This window comes from Podarcis erhardii (genome assembly GCF_964252035.2).
Source record: "Podarcis erhardii genome assembly, chromosome: 6".
In the NCBI taxonomy this organism is placed as follows: domain Eukaryota; kingdom Metazoa; phylum Chordata; class Lepidosauria; order Squamata; family Lacertidae; genus Podarcis; species Podarcis erhardii.
In genome coordinates, this window is record NC_138510.1 from 42,372,182 (window position 1) to 42,393,917 (window position 21,736).

The 21,736-nt window shown below is 40.8% G+C and overlaps 1 protein-coding gene across 14 annotated transcripts in view; it reads right to left on the bottom strand.

Annotated features, from left to right (window-relative positions):
- Nucleotides 1–21,736, bottom strand: part of NFASC (neurofascin) — a 180,121-nt gene that overhangs the window by 74,742 nt on the left and 83,643 nt on the right. For 12 of the 14 annotated variants that reach the window (XR_014157631.1, XM_081866288.1, XM_081866294.1 and 9 more), the window contains 6 exons: nucleotides 19,333–19,350; nucleotides 16,482–16,587; nucleotides 15,675–15,874; nucleotides 14,111–14,233; nucleotides 12,985–13,155; nucleotides 5,790–5,840 (listed from right to left, as the gene is read on the bottom strand). Coding sequence is in view for 13 of the 14 variants with exons in the window: in XM_081866288.1 (XP_081722414.1) it covers nucleotides 5,790–5,840; nucleotides 12,985–13,155; nucleotides 14,111–14,233; nucleotides 15,675–15,874; nucleotides 16,482–16,587; nucleotides 19,333–19,350 (669 nt within the window). In the remaining variant the exon portion in view is untranslated. The remainder of the gene's footprint in view (nucleotides 1–5,789; nucleotides 5,841–12,984; nucleotides 13,156–14,110; nucleotides 14,234–15,674; nucleotides 15,875–16,481; nucleotides 16,588–19,332; nucleotides 19,351–21,736) is intronic. The other 2 variants (XM_081866300.1, XM_081866292.1) reach the window with 2 other exon arrangements.

The window sequence follows — 21,736 nt, forward strand, 5'->3', positions numbered from 1 at the left end:
AACTGCACCACTGAGGCTGCTGAACCACTGCACAACTGAAGCTAGTCCTGTTTACCAACTGTGTCCCCCACCTCTTATTTTTTTATCCCAGTGCAGTTGAGCAACATCAAATCACAGTGGTGGTCAACAAATTACAGGTCAACGCAGCTCCATGGCCATCTTAAGACCAAGGCACAAAGTAAAATGGTATATCTGGCTCTAGGAAGAACTGCTCTGCTAGAAAATCCTGCCTCTGGCTTGTTTATGACCAGTGGTTACCATAATGATACAACACCAAGTTTACTGTAGGGTACTCATACTGCCACATAATCATAATATCTCTGCTCCAATCTCTTCTGCCCTGTGCACACAACACTTTTGTTTCTGTGAGCTCCCTGTTAATCTGTCCTGGTTGCTGAAACACACCCTGCAACACTGAAATAATGGAGTTCAGCTGGGCACTAGCTTTGCATCTATCACACCATGCAGGAGGCGCAGAGTTGTGCATAATCCCCTTAATCGGATTTACAAATGTGTAATAGGAAAAGATTATACATTACTAAATTTCAAGCTTCCGTATTCTTAATATGCTCCTAGGAGTAAAATTATTCTAAGAAAGCTAGAAAAGTAAGGAATAGAGTATGAACAATATCAAATAACAGAGCTCCTAATTTAATTTTATATATTACAATTTATTTTAATTAAAAAAATACTTTTGATGAAGTGTAGCTCAAACATTTGATACTGGGTCAGCGTTTTTCTGGATTAAAATGGAAACACTTCACTCTTACACCCAAAGACACACACACACACACACACACACACACACACACACACAGAGGCCGTGAGAGAGAGAGAGAGCACATTTCTCAATTAGTCCCCAGGTCAGTCAGCATGCATCCTTCTTGGAACTGTAGGATAGCGCAGTTATTATCATTCCCAATGGTCTCACCCTTCCCTAAGTCCAGTCACTCAGAGCTCAGGTATGGAACCATACTTTCTGGGAAACAGCAGTCATTAAGATCTCCTGTGTGCCACTTCATAGGGTACATGAGGGAATCCTGGTGCATCCTTGGTCCCCTTCAAATGATGGTATTGTCTAAATACTGGCACGGGGAAGGGAAAATCAGTACTACTGCATTGGGCCGGTAGATTCCAATAAGCACTGAACAATAGAAGCATCGAACCAAGTGTCCTAACTTCAAGCTGCACCTTGGTTCAGTAGCGGCTGGTGGTGTGGTGTGAGCATGGCTGCATGACCTGGCATCCCAATGCTGCCTGTCAGTGCTGGTTACAGAGAGGGAGGGGACAAGGCAGTGGGGAGCTTGGCACAGGAATGTCAGATTGGTGCAGTGCAATCCCAACATCAGAGCCAATCTCCCCTCTCAATTGACAGAAACACATGGCATTGGGAAGCCAGGCCGGAATGCAGCCCTGCTCACACTGCCCCACTATAGCTTTGGTCTCTCTCACTAGCATGTTATGCTACCTCCTCTGGGAATCACTGTTCCAGACATTTAGGTGTCTGCAAAAACATCCTCTATCATGTCTCTCACCCACTTAGACTACAGTTTGATTCATACACACTGAGCTAATGTGAATTTCTTTTCCTCATATGAACCAGGCCTTGAGGAGTTCAGTGAATCACTGATGCAGTTGGGTGTAAAATTCTCTCTGTAGGAAAAAGCATCTCATGCCTAATTTTCAAACTTGAAGCTTGACCTGGACATTATCAGTGCCCCACAGTAGAGCTCAAAAAATGCACACACTTATGAGCTTAGGTGAGCCTTATTTAATATGAAAAAGAATGCTGACACAGCCATGAACAATGTTCAGATGCTATAGATGAGCTTTCAGGGTGTCACAGAGCCTGATAAGTACCAGTCCATTTTCTGGCGCTACTTCCTGATCTATTTGCCAGACTGGTGCTGGTTTGACTTTCTCCAACATCCATGCAAAAAATCTGGCCCTTTATGGAATCCATGCTGCAAGATGAAGCAATGGTCACCAGCTTTGATAGCTTTGGAAGGTCATCTCGAAAAATTCATTGAAGTTCTGCCTACCGGTCATGATGCTCAAATGCAATCTCCAGATTCAGAGGCATCATGTAACTGAATACCAGTTGTTGGGGACTAAGAACATACAAACATGAACCTTAAAGGATCAGGCCAGAGGGAAGCATCCTGTTCTCAAAGTGGCCAACCAAATGCCTGTGGAAAGCACACAAGCAGGTCCTGTATGCAACAGCCCTCGGTTCACCTGTGATTCCCAGCAACTGGTAATCAGAGGCATACTGCCTCTGACAGTGGAGGTGGAACATTAGGAGGGAGCTATAGCCTTAATGCCCTACTTAGAGGTTTTCTGGTGGCATTTGCTTGGCCGCTTAGGAAACTGGGTGCTGGACTTTGGTCTGATCTAGCACAGATCTTATGTTCACATCAAAAATGTTCTTGGAAATTAAGCATGCTTTGTCAATTTTGTCAGCCAGAGAGATTAAAGTAGGTCTGGCATAATAAAGATTTTCTATGCTAGGTGCACAACAACTACCTTCTTTTAGTTTTGCTATGGGAACGCTCGAGTCTGCGTCATGTAACCATGACTATTCTTCAGTAAATTGTGGCTTCCTTTTCAACAGCTGTCCTCTATGGGCATCTCAAGGGCATCCCTGATTCTAATTAAAGGAACATTTCTTGTGACTCTTCCATTTACTTAGAACATACTGTGCTGCAGGCTCTTTGCAGGGAGGGGCGAGGGTTAAAAGAAGAAGTTCTAAACACAAATGATTGATTTCAGTTAAACTTGCTTCCAAACATGAGAAGCAAGCTTGCTAGAGTATTCCCACGGCAGTTTTTGCTATTACAAAACCAGCCTATCCATACTTTATATGGTAGCTATGTTCTTAAGACTTTTCACATTGTAGCATATTCTTCACTTCAAATCATCAGCCATGTTTTACGATACAAAATTTACATCCTTTATTCAGACACCATAGCATTACACTGTTTGATCTTTTAGATCTTGCTCTGGCCAGTCTACATCCAGACAGCCCAATTAGAAGCTAATGAAGGAGTGCTAACAACCTTAATGGAAACAGTGTTCAAGTTTGGGCTGTTCTTCACTATTTATCTACTGTATTTGTATACTGATTTTCAACAAAAATGGCTCTCAAAGCAGTCCAAAACAATAGTTGATCTACAGGCAGATACTATTCTCAAAATATAATTTAGAGGACTATTAAAAACCAATCTGAACTATTTATTGTTAGATTAAACTTTAATTCAGACAGGTGAGGTGGATTAAGGAAACAGGAAAAACCCTGTTGAGAAAGCTACACTTAACAAAATAACAAAGAAGAAGACTATAGCAGACACCTAGCAAATGTAGCAGGATCTCTACCCTAAGCATAAGTATGGGCTTTGACTCTCAACTTGGACCAGTGGCACTGGAGGTAGAGATGCTTTAAACTGATCAGCATCATGACCAAGCCCAAGCCAGAAACTCTTGGATCAGGGGCCCTTCAATCAATCAGGATATCTGGAGTTTTCAGCCCCCTGAGGAACTGACAGCCTCCATGTTAGGGGGCCTGTACACCCAAATTGGCCTGTCAATGTAAAAATGCAACACCAAAATCCAAAGGAAGAAGAAGAAAGAAAGGTGGGATATAAATGTAATACAAACCAACCAACTAACCAGGAAGTAGGAAAATGCATGCTGCTCCATTTTAGAGTACTAAGTAAGAAGTATACACCCATGTCCCCAAGAGATGGTTGGTAGTTCTAGCAACCTACAGAAATGGATTAATCTCAAGAGAATTAAAAAGGTAGGCTTGACTTGGAGTGGAAAACCTGTTCTACACAAAAGCAAGCGGCTGCTAAAGCCAAGTTTAGTAGGAGGATGGGGACAGGAAGATCCATGTTTTGCAACTCAGATTGCTTGATCAGAGAGGCAATCTGTCTCACTGCCTACAACAGAACAACTTCTTTCAAGACTAATTTCAGAGAGGGGAGAGATGATGGTAGGGTACCCAATAGATAATAGGGTAAGCCTCTGAGGGGACACATGTGGCAACTGCGGAGCACACAGTCTCCAAACAATGAGAAAAGAAATCAAATGAAATGTACACAAAACACAAGTTGGATGGGGCAGAAATGATAGAATTCCTGCTCCATGATTGCAGTCATTGGATTTTTGTCTATCACATGGTGGCATATGTTTTAACTCCACAAAGTGGGAAGTGACGGAGACAGGATGTTTGTGTTACTGTGTTCTGTGAAGTGGGACTATTGTCCTTTGTTCTTTTTCTCTTTGCTGTCTGATGCTACAGAGAGAGGGAGCCATGTTGCAGTGCTCCGTGTGTGTTTATATGTAAATAAAGTAGATTGGTCAAAATGCTGAGTTGCTGAGGTCTGTTATGCATGATGCGCAAACTCTGCGGATCCCTAAGTGTGCCGGCATCGGTTGGCATTGGTCACTTTGATGTTTGGGCAGAAGAAAGTTTTTGAAGCTCCCGAACGAACGACCAGGAGGGAGAGAACATGCCAGTTGGGCATGTGTCTCTGCCAGGGTCCTACTCGAGTGTAGGCCGAGCTCCTGACAGAAATGTGCTCAAGTTCTGCTATGGGAAGCTGTGAGAACAGGATGTTGGACTACATGGGCCCTTGGCCTGATCCTGAAGGTTCTTATGGTCTTAGATTGGCTTATTGTAATCTCTTACTTTAAGAAAGGTAGCTAGATAGGCACTTCCAAACCAGAGAGATGCACAACTCTCAAATGTTTTTCTTTAAAACAAAAGTAAGTTCACAAACTGTTATTTGTAACTAACTGAGATTATGCCTGTGTGCGCAATTTATTTCACTATAAACTAATACACATCCATTTCTAATCTATTGCAAACAAAAAGTACTTTGTTTCTATTTTCTGCAAATTCTCTTCCCCTTCCACTGAAGTTAATCCCCCTACAATTGTTTACATTATCACACCATTTGCACACAACTTTCAATATAGGCAGAAGAATGATTCAGGGCCCCCTGGGAGCCAAGTGATTGTATATCTAAAGCACAATTTATAATTCAGGCTTCTCCTAGTGTTACATTCTCCTGAGGAAGTATTCTTCACTTAGACAAAGAAGAAAGAACAAATAATCTTTGGAAGCATTAAAAAAGTGCAACGTTACATACAAAATTACATAGATTATCAATCATGAAGGAAAAATCAAATGGTTTTTTTTATCATCGACTACTGACAATCATACCTATTATAGACATGTCTTTTAAATGGACTGAGGAAAAAGGTACATTATTTTTTATGTGTAAATCTCATCATCTGTGTGTATTCAGTAAAACTTTGTTGGAGAGCTGTTGTCTTCGCAGCTAAGTATTGATCCGTGCTACCTAAACAACGAGGTTTAGATTAACAGAATTTGACTACCACATGTGATTTTTAAAAGCTCAGACTGGACAGGGTAATTTTTAAAAACATATATACAGTACAAAAGTAATCCATTTAACACCACATGAATAAAGTGCAACATCACATGTATGAACTGATTTGAAGACATTACCAGCATCATTGCCAACAGCTACCATTAAATGGAGACACATTTCAGGTGCTACAGACTAAACAAGTGCAATTTGTGGAGTCCGAGTACTCAAGATGGGAGACATGTAAAATATATAGGAAAAGTTTAATATGTCCATGAAAATGCCTTGTTTTCACTGACCGACCAAAAAGTGTTATTAACACAATAGTAAGTCAGGTTAGGTACAGAGGAGTTAGAACGTGAAGTTCTCCAGAAGTCAGTATTGACTCACCACTGTATATGTCAGTGTGATTTCGAAAGGACGTTTCATTATGGGATTGCTCTGTAATAAACAAAAGAATGTGAGCGTACCAAAGGCAACAAAGCATGCACTGAGTAACAAAAGACGAAATGGAGAGGAGGTGTACAAAAGGAAAAGAACACACACACATAACAGAAATTATAAAAAAGCAAAAAGCAAAATAAAAAAGAGGCAATGACATACACATAACATCCAAAAAAAACTTCAACACAATTTGGAAAGAAACAAAGAACACAGCAACGGAAGGCAGCAATTGAAGACTTCTTTTTTCTAGGAAATGCAAAATTATGAACTAAAAAAACCCAACACGCATTAACACAAAATCAAATATGTTCAGATGCGTTCCAAAAACATATGGATTTTTAAGTTTGACTTTTAAATGCCAGGAAATAATCAAAACATTTTAATTATTATTATCAATAACTTTGTTAACATCCAGCTCTACTTTTGGGAAGAACAATTAGTTTGTCATCAGATTTGTAAAAAGAAAAAAGATAAAGAATGCATTCCTGATATTTGTTCCAAGGGTACAAGATGGATTACTTTCAGCTTTAACAATGAAAAAACAAGTTATAAAAGTATAAGAAAAAAAACTGGGGTTTTAAAAGATCATGGAAGCATTATTAGAATGAACTGCCTTTCATCTTTTAAAAATGCAAAGCGATAAGCACATTAGAAATAATCCAATGGCAACAGTAGGCTTGCAGATAAACCCACAAAAGTTTTGGGACAGCATTTTTATTTTATTTTTTAAAAACTGGATTACGAAGATGCTGCTGAGCACCAGCATCCCACCAAGCATGGCTTGGTATATATTATCCTCAAAATGGACACTTAGACCTGCTGAAGCACCCCAACGATTGTGTCCTCATTCACCTCTTACAAGGTGTGTGTGTGTGAGACTACTTGTAAGTCTTCATTACTATAACACTGAAAATGGCATAAATGCAGAGAAACTTTAATGTACCTCACCAATGTCACTCTCCAAACCCAATACCACCCATTTCATGAAATCCCATGACTCCATTTAGGAATTACATAAGAAAAAAATGGCCATATATTTTAAACCACCTTTATTAGTCTAAGATTTGCTAAAATTGTCAGGTTTAAGTCTGACAGCATACCACATCATACTAAAAGCCATGTAGGTAAATAAGGAACTAGGGCACTTTGAAAAGCAAAGTAAGTTTGAACACAAAAGCGACCACTTACATTAGGAAAAAATGAGGTTTTTTAAAAGGGGTAATCTGCTTTAATCTTAAACATTAAGGCTAAACTCATGGGCTTTGTTTGCTCATCATGCTAACCCTTAAACTAGGGGTGACTAAATTGTTGTCCTCTAGATATTGTTAGACTACAACGTTCATCATCCCTGATGTCTCAACAAGCTGGCTGGGGATGAGAGTTGGAGTCTACAACATCTGGAGAGCCACAGATTAGCAACCCCTTCCATAAACCATGTCTTACCATGGACAAACAGCACAATAACACACTCTGCCAGATCCTTCCACCTCTGTCAGGAGCAACAAACATGTCTCCTTGGAGTTAGTGTGCTGCCAAAACCTATAATTGTGGCTTGTTTCCCCATAAGCAAACCACATCTAGAAACCAAGGTTTATTCTTGGCTTGCTGAGCATTGTGCATTCAGAGAGAAACAAGCCACAAACCTGATTTGGGCAACATGGTAAACCAAGGACTGTGGTTGTTCCTGCTCCTGCTAGGTGGTGGTGCAAAACAAAAATGATATGGCAGTGTCCATGAGGACACTGTCTGTTCACAGTAAGCCATAGTTTATGGCTCACTGTGATGTGTGAAAAAGGCCACTAGCTTTTTAAGGATTAGGACAACCCAAGTCTATTTTGCCTAAACCAGGCTTGGTAAGAAGTGGAATGACTACTATTCTTTATTTCCAAAAGAAGATCAATGTTCTGATCCTCAACACATTTGGAAGTAAATACTACTGATTTCAAGTTAGTGTGTCTAGCATTACAGCCTCTTTGCTTCCCTTTCAGATGAGAAAATTAATCATGATACAAAGCAATAACTTTTGTGGATTGAGCACTTATACAAAACAAAATACTGAACAAGTATCCAGATTTGAAACAAAAACAGATCACTGAACAACGTGCCACACAGAAAGGCAGTTCAGTTCCTTTGAACATAAGATGAAATCTATTTTACATACAGGAAGAAAGTGGTCCTCTATTGAAAGGGTCTCTAGGGACGAAATGTGCACAGTTTCCAAGTGAACATGTAAGAACAAGTTGGCTGGAGACATACAGTACTCTTAATGAGCCTTCCAAAGAGCCACTTGTAACCTAGGGGTTACTAGGCAAAGGGCAAAGACAACCATAGCATACAAATTAAGGGTTACCCATTACATACAACTTAATGCAAACTCTATTTGTCTAAATTGTTTACTATTTACATTTCTTAAGTGGTATCATAAAAACAGAAACTTAGCAACAACAAAGTCCAGTCTCAGGGATCAGGGAAAGCAAGGGTGGAAGATGCATTGTACAAGACATCTGAAGCAACTGTTGGGCAAAAGGAAGGATACGCCGGAGGGCAGAAAATATCCAAGTGATAATTCTGTACGGTGTGGTGTTACAAGCAATTTTTTACCAGATGATCTACATGATCGTACAGGTCTTTTTAGGGACAGGCAGTCCTTCAGATAAACTAGTTCCAAGTTGTTCAAGTTTTTATGTGTTAGTAACAAGATCTTGACATTCCTCTAGTTCCTTTGTTTCAACATTCTTCCGTTAGACAGGAGAAAACCTGCCTGCAGGGCCATCAGTTAAGCATGGCTTCTAACACAGAAGGCAGTGAGCTGTGTTCAGAAGCTGGAAGAGCAGCAGGGCTCCTTCTACACTGCTGCATGGGTCACTTCTGGGTAGGTGGGGTCCATGCCACTTTTCAGTCACTTGACATCACTACGATGAAGTGACCCATTTTTCATTTGTAGTACAGCCAGTCTTGGGAAATGGCCAAATTGGGACCCATGCTGGGCCTAAATAGGCTTGCAGGCTGAATATTCCCCATGCCTGCTATATAGCATTAACACCAAGGTCTTGTTTGCCAGTCATGGAAAGCCATAATTAAGGGCATGCCATGAGCTTTTCTCCCCTAGTGTGAGTGGACGCAACAAGTTAAAATCTCATTTTAATGTTATAGCTGAAACTGACATTGCACTTTGTTTTGCTCAAACAAATCTGGAAGCTAAGAACAAACCTTGGCTTCAGATTGTGGTATGTTTGGGGCAAAATGAACCATGATCCCTGGTCTGGACATAATGCTAAGCCATGGCTCATATAGTTTATTGTTTCCATTCATGCTAGGGAAGTATCTCAGTGTAGAGCATCTGCTTTGCATGCAGACGGCCTACGTTCAAACCCTGGCAGCTCCATTTAGCAGATGACAAAAAAACCTCCTTCTCCCTGAGATCTTGAAGAGCTGCTGGCAGGTAGTAAACAATACTGATTTAGATGGACAAATAGATTGGATATAAAGTAGGTTCCTGTTATCTTTCTGTCTGCAGAGGAATCTACTTCAGTGACACCTCCCAGCTTACCAGGTTCTGTACTCATTTCCCTCCATGACTAGAGTGCCCAGCACTGGAGATATCCAGCTGCTGCTTGACCCTTGCAAGGACAGAATCCAAGACAAATGCATCAATTGCCTCATAGTCTATCCAGCCCTGAAGGGAGAGATCCGGAAAGTTCCAAGTGTTTGTAACCTCACAATCAACTGCTAGCACAAAAACACATCTCTTCTGCTAGGGTTTCACAGCAGCAGTTTCAAAAGTAACAGAGGTTAAGACTTAATGCCCTGAGAGAGAGGGAGAGAGGCCTAGGCAATGAAGAATCATCTGCTGGCCAAAAGAGCAATGTGGTTCTTAACTTCAACTGACATGTCTCTAGGAATTAAGTACAAAAGGCCATATCCCCATACAGCGCTGATACGACAGACTAAGGAGTATGCATGCCTTCCTAAATGCCACTTAAAAACTGAGCTGATTAGTACCAATTGGCTGTAGTGATGACTAATGACGGAAGGATCTGCAAACTTTGGTTTTCTCATTTTCCTATTCCTAAATTCAGTTCTCCAATTTTTTGCACCTATTGACAGATTTCTAGACGAAATCCTCACAAAAATTCCCCCGCATCCTAACACATTTTTGCAAGCAATTTCCCTAATATAATGCATTTCTCTATATTATTTTGATGAATATATTGATTTTTATGCACACTTCCCCTTAATATATACATTTTTGTAAACACTGTTGGTGAACTAAATTCAGATACGTGCAAATTTTGAGGGATGGTTGTGTTTCAGTCCTCATATTGTTTCAGAAAGTGCAAATTAGAGAGATTCAGCTTTAAATGCTAACTGAATTGAATTCCACACCATTCCTAGTGATAGCTGATTCACTGAATTCAAACATCCCAATGAATATTTCAGTTCAATTATATATTTCTCTTGTTATATTTGTGTGTTTCCCAAGTCCATTAATCCTTGGTTTCCTTTTCTTAGAAACAAAGAAAACATTCGTCAAAGAAGCACACACCTCTTCTTTCTTACAGATGAATAGATTTAGTCCTTTATTATTATTCTATGTTATTTGGCATCTAGCTGTGTAGCCACATTGAGAGGCTACTTTTGTAGGCTGGAGTATATAGTAATCTTCTCCTCTACGCTCTCAAGACTGTAACACTTAATAGGGCCAGGAATGGCTCCAAACTTTCCTTCACTAAAATAGTGAGTAAGTAAGTAAGTAAGTAAGTAAGTAAGTAAGTAAGTAAATAAACTCTAAATAAAATGAATGAGAAGTGAGATGTACCCCACCAGGAAGCCAGTGTCTTTCAATCATTTAAGATATTCCCTGTCCTAGAATTAGTATTCTGCCATCTCTCCTCCTTGCTCCTTTAATATATATCAATTTCATGAGAGGCAATTCAAATGTTCCAAGTTTGATATGGTCTGCTCAACTTGCAAGTGTTGCTGTGGCAGTAAAACGATGTAGCAGTCAGTAGAGGGTTAAGAAGAATGTTAGTTTGTAGCCTGCTGATCTCTATTTCCCCCTCGCTTATTAAAGTAGCAAGAATGAAATCTAATCATGCTCTTCCCTCCATCCTTAGAGAAGATGCTCTTTGATGGGTTGAAACTGAGGTCATCCTGAAAGTAGGCAGAAGATGCCAATGCAGTTGCTTCCGCTCTGCAGGACATTCTACCCATGGAGACTGTTAGAGAATGCTTATTATTATCAATAATTCAGCCCTCTTCTGTGTGTCTTTTGGGTTGACTGTGGGTATGGCGCATGCTTCTGGCCTCCATGTTTTCATGTTCTCCCCACCCCATTTGGCATACAATGGTCTAAATAATTCAGATGTCATTGCAATCAGAGTGAAGCATGCCCTCAAAAGACATCCCCAGACCTAAGCAAGCAGTAATAAGAAGCTGGGCAAGAAGAAGAAAAGAAGAAGCAGGGGATGATTTCGATTTTAAGCTGGGGGGGGACACCTGCCACTGGAATAGAAGAACATTCAAATCAGTGAGGATTCAAATATAATAAATGAGAAAGTAAGCAGCAAGTTCACTTCGCTCTCTCCTTACACAATTCCAAGTGCGACCTGTTGACTTCTATGGGGAATAGATCCTTAGTTGATGCCATGCAAAGTGGGCTGGCAGTGATGTTTGCTGGTGTGCCCAGCGCCACTTACCTCAAAGCATGCATAAGTGACATCCTGGGTGGACCAGAAATGCCCTGAGTGCCACTCATTGCACTAGAAGCAATAGGAGGAGTGATTGACAACATGGCTTGGCTGAAACTAAATACAATGCACACTGCTAATGCACATTTCCTTTATAAATTACTAAACATTCTGAGATGGTTAAAACTTTGGAAATACTGGACAAGGTTATATTGGCTCATTAAGGAGGGGGAATGTACACAGATCTTTTAAAACAAGAGAGGTTTTTTAAAAAATACATCACCACCACCACACAAACTCCAATAAGAGGCCACAGTAGGATATCTAAAATGATCCAACATGCCATAGAACACTCCATTAGCACAATTGGCCTACACATCCTTTTGTGAGCATTGTGGAACACTGTTCATGCAAACAGGGAAGGATGAACTAAAAAAATAAAACAAGTTGTATGAGCAACCTGATAGGTCTTTTAAAAAATGATCTCTTGAATTTACTTGCTGTTTGATCATAGATATCCAAGCATTTAGTCAATGACCCCTTTAAAATACTGGGTGACATTCAACTATGTTTTACTCACAGTAGACCCATTGAAATTAATCTTCATGACTAAATTAGATCCATTAATTGCAATAGATGTGCTCTTCAATTGAATCCAACTCAGTAACCAAACCAGAGAAAACAGCAGTATATCATTTAAAAAAGCACATACAAACAAGTCCTGCTGCCAGAATGCTTGCTATCTAAAATCTTAGATATTCAAACACAAAGAATTATATCCAAACCATGTTACAAAATGGCTGATTCAGATATCCAAACAGGTGGAGTTTGCCCACTTCCTTCCTTGTTTGTGTTTTGCTGTTTGGCAGCAACTATTTTGGGCAGGAGAGAGTTTTCCCCTTGTTTGGCTTTTGCTGATTGGCTGCAGTAGTTTTAGGCAGGAGGCATGGAGGGAGAAAGCATGGAATATAAATGCTCCCATAGGAAAATAATGGAAATCATCAGCTTGTTATGCGAACACGCACCCAACAAACGATTTCTTGGGAACACATTGTATTCAGGAAGCAGGACCTGCTTGTATGTGAAAAATATGTGGACACATGCTAGAACTTGTTATGTTGATATGTCAGCTGATGTCTCTGATGTTTACAGTCCTCACTGATAATTAAGACACTATATGCCCAATAAGTAGAGCTGTCTTCAAAATGCATTTTGAACCTCCAAAATTCATGTAAGCTGTTTTGATCTTCTTGGAGGAAGGACAGAGCACCAATGTGTTAAATAAAGCATTTTCACACCTCTAAGAACATGTAGTAAAAGCCCCTCTCATAACTCAGGGAATGTTACAAAAACTGCCATGTTTGTAAGGAGATGGTTTCTCTGACCGTCGCCAACACAGCAGGGATTGTGCTCATGAAGTTCCAGCCAAGCTGATCATAGTAAATACTTACTGGTCATGACTTTGAGGGTGTAAGGATTTTTCTGCTGGATGGTGTGGGTGAAGGCAAAGCGAGCATTACAGCTGTAGTCAGTCAGGGCATCCTCCTGCATGACATTGGAGAAATACAAGTCACCATTCTGTCCTTGGGAGACACGCTTGTCTTGGTGGATTGACTCCATGGCTGTAAGAAAGAACAATAAATCTTATTGGAACTCACTGCTTTGTAATGGATAGAACTAGCAGCAATTATCTGCTAGCCCCAGCAACCTGGAAAATACATAAATCGATTACTTCCAGCTAGCACTGGAAAGCAGAACTCAATTTAAGACATTTCCAATAGTCCAAGCAAGGTACTTCAAATTCTTACTATGGGTGAAAAGCAACACAAAAACAAATTTTGCTTACTTGCTTAGTTAACAGAACTGTTATGCCACCTGCCAATAGGACAGTTTTCCACGCAGTTTCCCAAAGGATAATAAAAACAATAAAATCGTATCACAATATGAGTGTTCAGCGACACACATGAGAAAATCCACATAGCTCACTGCTATAAAGACTAGTTACTTTGTAAATATGACCAGCTGACACAGTCAATTTACCCCATGCACATGCAGTCCACATGGAAGAGGAAATATTTAGATTGAGAAGGTAGGTCTCAAATTTATTATGCAAACCAGCTCTTTCCAAGAGCTGCAGCCAGGGACATCCCAACAGCAGAGTAATGAGAGTGATAGCTTAGAACAGCATTTTTTAAGGGCATTAAGGAAGCAGTGTGCAATATGAGAAGTGCATCTCAGAATCCTCTATGATACTTAATGAGATCCTGGGGTGAGCTCTGGAGGAGTATAGCCCAGCTGAGGTCGTGGGCTATCTCTGGCTGAAGCTCCATCTTCTTTTGTATATTAACAAGGATTCTTTTCATTTCAGTGTTGACAACATGAGAGTGTGGAAAGGCGGAAAAGGTCACTCCTTTGCAGTTGTGCCATAATACTACCGAGCCCCATGAATGATCAGTATAGACAAGGGAAACAGTAGCATCACCGAGATCAGCCTAAACCATTACACTCATGTCCTGTTAGGGAACCCTGTTCATTTCCAAGTACAGTTCTAGCCTGCTAGCCAGTGTGAAGACTTACAGCTGCTCATCCAGAAGATAGCCGGAGGCGGCAGTCCAGGAGGGGGATTGCATGCCAAGATAAGATGAGCACCTTCATGAACCTCTTGAATGTCTAAGTTTTCCTTTGGCCACAAGGGAGACTCTGCAAATAAAAATGTCACAAAAGAAATTACATGCATACATAAAGGTACAAGGTGCTAATTTTTGAAACTGCTCCATAGAACAGTCACCATCCCCTCGTGTTTTCCACATTTTATCTGGCTCTGCCGTCTAAAGCAGAGGTGGGGAACCTTTTCCATTCCAAGTGCTGCATAACCTTCTGGGAGCTGTATGTCAATGGTAAAGGTAAAGGTAAAGGGACCCCTGAGCATTAGGTCCAGTCTCTGGGGTTGCGGCACTCATCTCACTTTATTGGCCAAGGGAGCTGGCGTACAGCTTCCGGGTCATGTGGCCAGCATGACTAAGCCGCTTCTGGCGAACCAGAGCAGTGCACTGAAATGCCGTTTACCTTCCCGCTGGAGCGGTACCTATTTATCTACTTGCACTTTGAGGGGCTTTTGAACTGCTAGGTTGGCAGGAGCATGTCAATGGTGGGTGGGACTAAAACCATAGTCACACCCCATAGTCACACAGGGATACATATCTTCTTTCCAACACAAGATCCATCCACATTATTTAATCCTCTTCCCCTTTTGTCAATATCAAAATTTATTCCAACTTTATACTAGCCTATACTTTACACTGCTCTGGCTTATGCAATATTAATTTTCTACTAAGATATCACTTAAATGTAGATTTTGGCTTTCTCAGAGAAACAACTTTGGAATAATTTAAGTTTTGAACTATCAAACCACTTTTGGTGTCCAGAAAAATTATGATTGTCAAGAATAAGATATATACTTCCTTGGTACCTAGCAGAGAGTCTCCTTCAGAATCTCACCCATGGATCACCCCTGAAAAATCCTAGTATAAAGGATGTGTTGTTGTTTTTTAAAAAAGTCAACCTTTGAAGAAAGAGAGCAGAAACATTACTCTTGACCAATAAGGCAATTTGTGAGTAACTTGGGAAGAAGCAGGGAGGTAGTGACTTAGGTGTTATAAATAACAAATTACAGAACGGCAACAAAGATAAACCACTGATTCTCTGAGTTGCTGTGATGGAAGGTGACTTCTGCAATTTTGTAAAGTGGAACCTTGGACCGTGAACATAATCCATTCCGGAAGACCGTTTGACTTCTGAAACGATCTGAGTTCTGAGGTGTGGCTTCCTATTGGCTGATAGCTGGTTTTTGCACAGCAGAAGCCATGTCGGACATTCGTGTTCTGAGGAATGTTTGAAAACTGGAGAACTTACCTCCAGGTTTTTGGCATTCGAGAGCTGAAACATTCAAGAACAGAGTTGTTCGAGTTCCTAGGTTCTACTGTATTAATTTTGAATGCTTTTTAGCTCGACACTGGAACTGGACTCTAACAGACTGCACATTAACAATTCTCAAATACAAAAAGCCCTTGCAAACACAAATGACACAGTGTATAAGGTTCTAAAATAATAAGGTTTCTAATAGTGTCATAATTATACTCACTTGAAACCTGCAGAAAGATTTTGTTGGAGATGGCTGTCCCCAAGTCATTCCGAGCAAAACACTGAAATTCCCCTTCATAATCTTCTGGCCTGCCACCACTACGGAAGTCAACATCCAGTGTACCTGATGACCAATGTCTCATGCTTACTCTTGGGTCCTTTGCAACATTGAAGAACTTTCCATTTCGCGTCCATAAAAATCTATAAAAATAGTTACATAAAAAAAAAAAATAGTTACATCAAAGAGACAATTACCTTCTTTGCCCAGGAAGAGCTTTATCCAATACTGCATGGTTTACATGTTATTTTGGATCCCTTAACCCTTAATGCATTCATGAGTTGTATTTCTCTATTCTACTTTCTAGGAGAAGCCTAATGCAAATATATTAGCATATTTTCCTTGTTGTCATCAGTATGGGAGAGGAAATAAAGTAGCCATCAGGTGGCATTTGCAAGTCATTTTTTGCAAGGCATCCAGTTAACAGGGCTATAACAGAACTTTTGTGATACAAACTCCTCTAAACTACTCCAGAGATAATTTGCTATAGGTATTCCTACAGTGGTACAATACATGCAATTTAATGAATGACATCTGAGCCATTCAACAAAAAACCCTTGCATTCAAGAGACGGTGCATGCTTACACTCACCATGAAAGGCTGCCAGAATAGCAGTGCTATTCTGACCCACAGTCAGGTGTGGGCTTAGCCACTGCTTTGATTATAAGCACCTGTTTTGTTATACCACTCTGAGCTCCACAATGAATGGGTGGAATTCAAACCTAACAAATAAATTAGAACTGCACTCACGTGGGAGTGGGGTTCCCTTTTGCTTCGCACTCAATGAAGATGTTGTCCCTCGGATCTACAATATAATCCTTCACAGACTGCTTTGTAATAGTAGGGGGTTGAGGCACTGTAAAGTATACGCAAGAGGGACAGAGAAGAGAGAATAAATAGGAGGCAAAGGAAGACATTCTCAATTATTGCCATTTGAAACAGCAAATTAATAAGAGCAAGTGCTCTTTCCAACATTATCCATGCCTCTTGTTTTTTTTGTTTTGTTTCACAAACAAAGACCCTTTACAAATTGAAGTATGAACTCCACAGTCCATTTATTCTAAAGAAATACAAGGTTGTCGTATTTGCAGCACACCATCAGTTCTCTATGCACTGTTTTTGCCTTCCTGCTTGTGAAAGGCAAGGAGCACAATCCACCGATGTTTCTAGCCTGCAAGCCCTATCAAAATGAATATGAGCTGAGCAAAGGCGATCTTCTCAGTGGCTTGCACCCAAGGTCAGATTAAAATGGAAGCTGCTATTGTTATTATAATTATTCCTATCACACCATTCATCACAAGATCCATGGGCAGGTACTGATCAACTGAACTACAAAAAACAGACAAAGCACATTAAAAGCAGAAATCACAATTCAATAAAAAGCACATTCCATCTTTTCACACTACAATACAGAGAAGATGCTTTAAATATTCAGAAAGCCCAGAGAAAGAGAAATAAATATTTCCAACTGGCACAGAAGATGCACAATGGTGGTGCTGGCCACATCTCACGTGGAGGATGTTCTATAGCCACGATGTCATTGCCAAAATTAGCGGTCGGATAAGACATAGACCCATGAATTTCAGTAGATGATAGTATTACAAGAGAGGCCCCAGAAAATCTCAGAGTGTGGGCAGGTCATAGAGGGAGAGATGGTCCTGCAGGAAACCAGGTCCTAAGGCATTCAGAACTTGTCAACACCATAACCTCAAATTGGGCTTGGTAGTAAATAGACAGCCGGTACAGATCATTGTGATCCGATGCAATATAGTCTTGAGCAGTCAAAACCCATGAGTGGCTGTGATTTCCATCAGCAGCAATCTCTGAACAGTCTCCAAGGGCATCCCTACATAGGACATAGTCCCCTTGCACTTTTGACAGATGTGTAACTCCAATTTAAACCATAGTTTAATGAGACATATGAACTAGGCCAATGAGTGCCATTTCTGGCAAGCAACTTAAAGAGACTATTCCTCTTCTCTGCCCACATCTTCCTGCAAAATCCATCCAAGGCTACTTGGATGGATAACTTTCAGGTGTAAACTGGGACAGAAGACTAGCAATCTGTTGCAGAAAATCAGTTCTAGAAAAGCATGAGATGACTAGTGGTTACAGTCAGATGCACCAATGTTGGTCTGCATTTACTGTTGATCTGCCCCTTCTCCTGCAACCTGCTGAGTCGCAGCAACAATTTCCTTTCTGCACGCAGACAAGTCTTTGCAAGATCAAGTGCAACAACAGAGGCTGCAGAAATCAGCAAAGAAATTTTTCAGTATCTAATATCAGTAAACAGGCACACTGATAGCAAAGTACTGCATTACAGTCTTGCCATTATGACTAGGTTATGTTACCAGGCAAAGCCATACCTGGGCCTACAAACTCTATATGCCAATGCCCCACAATGTGGTGCTCCCAAATTGCTTGATCTTCACATAATTATCATCTGATAATTCAAGTATGGGAAGAGAGGAATCAGGACAGGAAAGAAACAACCACAGAAAACAGAAAAACAAGAACATGCAGATGGAGTCAAGGAGGTCATCCCAAGAGTACCATACACCCACATCTGAATCCACATGTCATCTGCAAATATATGTAAGACGCCACAAAGTAAGTTCATCCACTTAGTAGAGTAGAGCTCAATAAGAAGGTTTGGCTCCTGAAAAAGCTGTCACCAAAGCTACTATGATGCACCATCTCCATATGTATGCATATGACAGAAGAGAACTGAGATAGGTAAGCTGCAATGGAGCACAGCTGCTCTTACCAGTTGTGGTGTATTGGAGGGGGAACATGGGAATGCAGCTCAGTGATTCCCCCCCCCCCCCACACACACAAGTAAGAGTAATTATGCTATTGGCTTGGCTTTGTGTTAAGTCTAGCCTGCTGCCTTGGAACAAGCCACAGTATTCCATTTCTCCTGAGGTTTTCTCTCTCCAGTGACCATTATATAATATATTTTCAGACTGCCAATGGCTTTAATAAGCTTTCCTCCCTCACACACACTCCTCTACCTCACACTGAGTTCAAAAGGAAACCCAAACCACTCATAAGAATTGGGGGTGTTGGGGAAGAGGACTGTCTCTATAGTTAAGTCAATATAAAAGCTTCATTCAAACGGTTTTGTATCTTACCTGTATTTGATGTTAACGTAGCAAGTACCATATACTAAAATAACAAAGTTTCCTTAGTTTGGTTAGAACAGGCTTCCTCAAACTCAGCCCTCCAGATGTTTTTGGCCTACAACTCCCATGATCCTTAGCTAACAGGACCAGTGGTCAGGGATGATGGGAATTGTAGTCTCAAAACATTTGAAGGGCCGAGTTTGAGGAAGCCTGGGTTAGAATATGATACAGCTTTTCTATGTTATCATCCAAGTGCTGAATATCAAGCTTCAAAAAGTCAGACTCCAGTGTTTAGTGCTATTAACCATGCAAGCAATGCCCATCCTATGGCCCCATTTCACTTTGGGCTTCTTGGCTGTCTGCTATGTACATGGTTACTATGCTCAGTAGTCCTGTGTTCTCTCTCCCTGCCCCCCACCCCCAAGAACTGGAGACAGCTGCTTTGGAGAAAAAACAAGTCAGTAAGTAAGACTTACATGTATCTTGAATACTTGCTGTTAGTTCCGAGGTGTAAGCATATTTTTAGAAAAGAAAGAGAGAGGAAGGGTTAGTCTAACACATTTTAGATCTAGTATGTATATATAGCTATCTAAAAAAGTTAAATTGAAAACTTAGCGTTTTAAGCAGTGGCGTAGCGTGGGGGGTGCAGGGGGGGGCCCGGCCGCACCGGGTGCAACACCTGGGGGTTAGGGTTAGGGGGTGCAAATCCACGGGTTAGGGGGCGCAAATCCATGGGTTAGGGGGTGCAAATTACTTGCCTTGCCCCGGGTGCTGACAACCCACGCTACGCCACTGGTTTTAAGGATGACAATGATTAGCTTATGTCTAGTACTCCAAGCTTCTGTAAAAAGTTACATAAAACATCAACAAAAGTGTAAAGAGAAATTCATAGGTTACAGTTAATGCCTCAAGACCACAAAGGCAATTCAAGACTTTTAAGAGGTAGTTCTGGGCCACTCCAGATGGTTTTGGACCACTAGTCTCATCATCTCAGACCATTCATTGTACCACCTGTGGCTGATGGGAGATGAGCTAGAGGGCCACAGGTTCCTCTTCTTGTTTTAAAGGACGGACAAAAGCCTCAAACAAGATCTACTTCCAGTTTATTGAGAGTGGCTTAAGCATGTGAAAGACCAGGCTGAGGGTTAGCCCACAGGTTCAAAAATTCTTTCCATACGATGTGGCCAACACCATCCTCAGTTACATGTATGCCTCTGGTCCCTTGGAGAATTTAAAGTATGGCCTGCTTGTCAGTAGCTATTTCTACAATCACTGTAACATATTTTTTTTTTTTTGACACAACAATTAAAGTGGGAAGTTGTATATGGAGATACTAATGACACATATTCCATACAGATAGGGAGACTTCATGAGGAATCACTTTGGTCCATGTGAACCAGACCAGACAGCATTAGATATTTGGAGCTAGCCTACTTGTGAGGTTAACCATGCCATTTAGACTTCCACAAATAATTTAAAAACTCTAAACAGCAACCATGAAGTGGGGGGGGGGGAGGATCAGGATTGGGAGCATGGAACTAACCCATTGTTTCCCTGCTATAGTCCCACTAAAAATAAAGAGTGTCTGCTCCCTCTCTCCCACTGAAACCAATGGCCAAAGAACCCCTTGGTTTATCTTTTGAATGGTTTCTACTTCTTACCTACATGAGTATGGTAAAGATGTGAAGTGTATCGCGCCTACTGTCCCTACAATGATGTTACTGCCCCCACCCTAAGATGTCCGAACATTAGCTGAAATTTATTAGTTATTCCTATTCTTATCCTCTTCTTTTTTAAATCAATTACGGTACCCATCCATGAGATTGGTAATTATCTAATTCTATGGCTACTAAGTTTCCCTAGGAGTCTCCAGTTTCTGTAGGTATATCTGTTGGGTTCTCCCTCCATACATATTTGCCAACAGCTCCAAAATTCTAAAGATGGTGAAGCAAGGCTTTCTCGGGCAGAAATCTATATTTATCATCAGCCTCATCTTAAGAATCCCTTTGTCTGAATGCAGATGATGCTCAAGTTTGATTCAATATATTTTCAGCTGCCTCTCCAACATCATCAAGGGGAAGTTTGCTGGCTAAACAACTCAGAATTCAAATCTGATACCCTGGCTTCACTGGTGGGCATTTGCTCTAATTCACCCCTGCACCTGTAGAAACCACTAACAGGGGTTGAGGGTCTGGGTTCAAAGGGAAAAGAGAGCTCATTTGTGTGGAGAGTCATCAATTTGCAAACTTATCATAAACCCAGAGCAGCTGTAGCTATTTATGCACCACCTGCTCGATTTAGTAAAACCTGAAACCTTTCAAGTTCACAAATAGGAGTGATGAATTAATTAGCTGAGCCTCTGCCACAAACAATGGGCAGGCACCAGAGGGCTAAAGGAGACAGAGCACTTTGCTGTGTTCAATAAAAGGAAGATTAAAAATCCAATTCCCCAGCAGCTTAGAGAAGGAAAAAGGGACTCTAGAGCCTGATGCATGCAAAAGGGAAAGAAAACCTTTGAAATGGGCCCAGCTGGGTGAGGCAGATGTATTGCAGATCTCTTAATGTTTTCCTTTGATTTGGGGCACCCCACTTTTCTGTATCATCCTATTACAAGGTCCTGTGTTGAGCAACACTGCTTTGAAGTAGGCAATACTTCAAAACATTTGTCAAACCATCTCACCAAAAGGATATGCACTGCATCCACCCCAATATCTGCTGCCTAGTAGGATTGCTCAGCTGTCCAAAAAGCACAAGTTGAAATGAAATGAAAGTCTAAGCATAATTAGGATGTCCCAAGGATGTCCCAATGAGCTCTCTAGTAAACATACTTAAGACTGCAGCCTTTGAACTGAAAATGTTCCAGTTGATCACTTAGCTTTC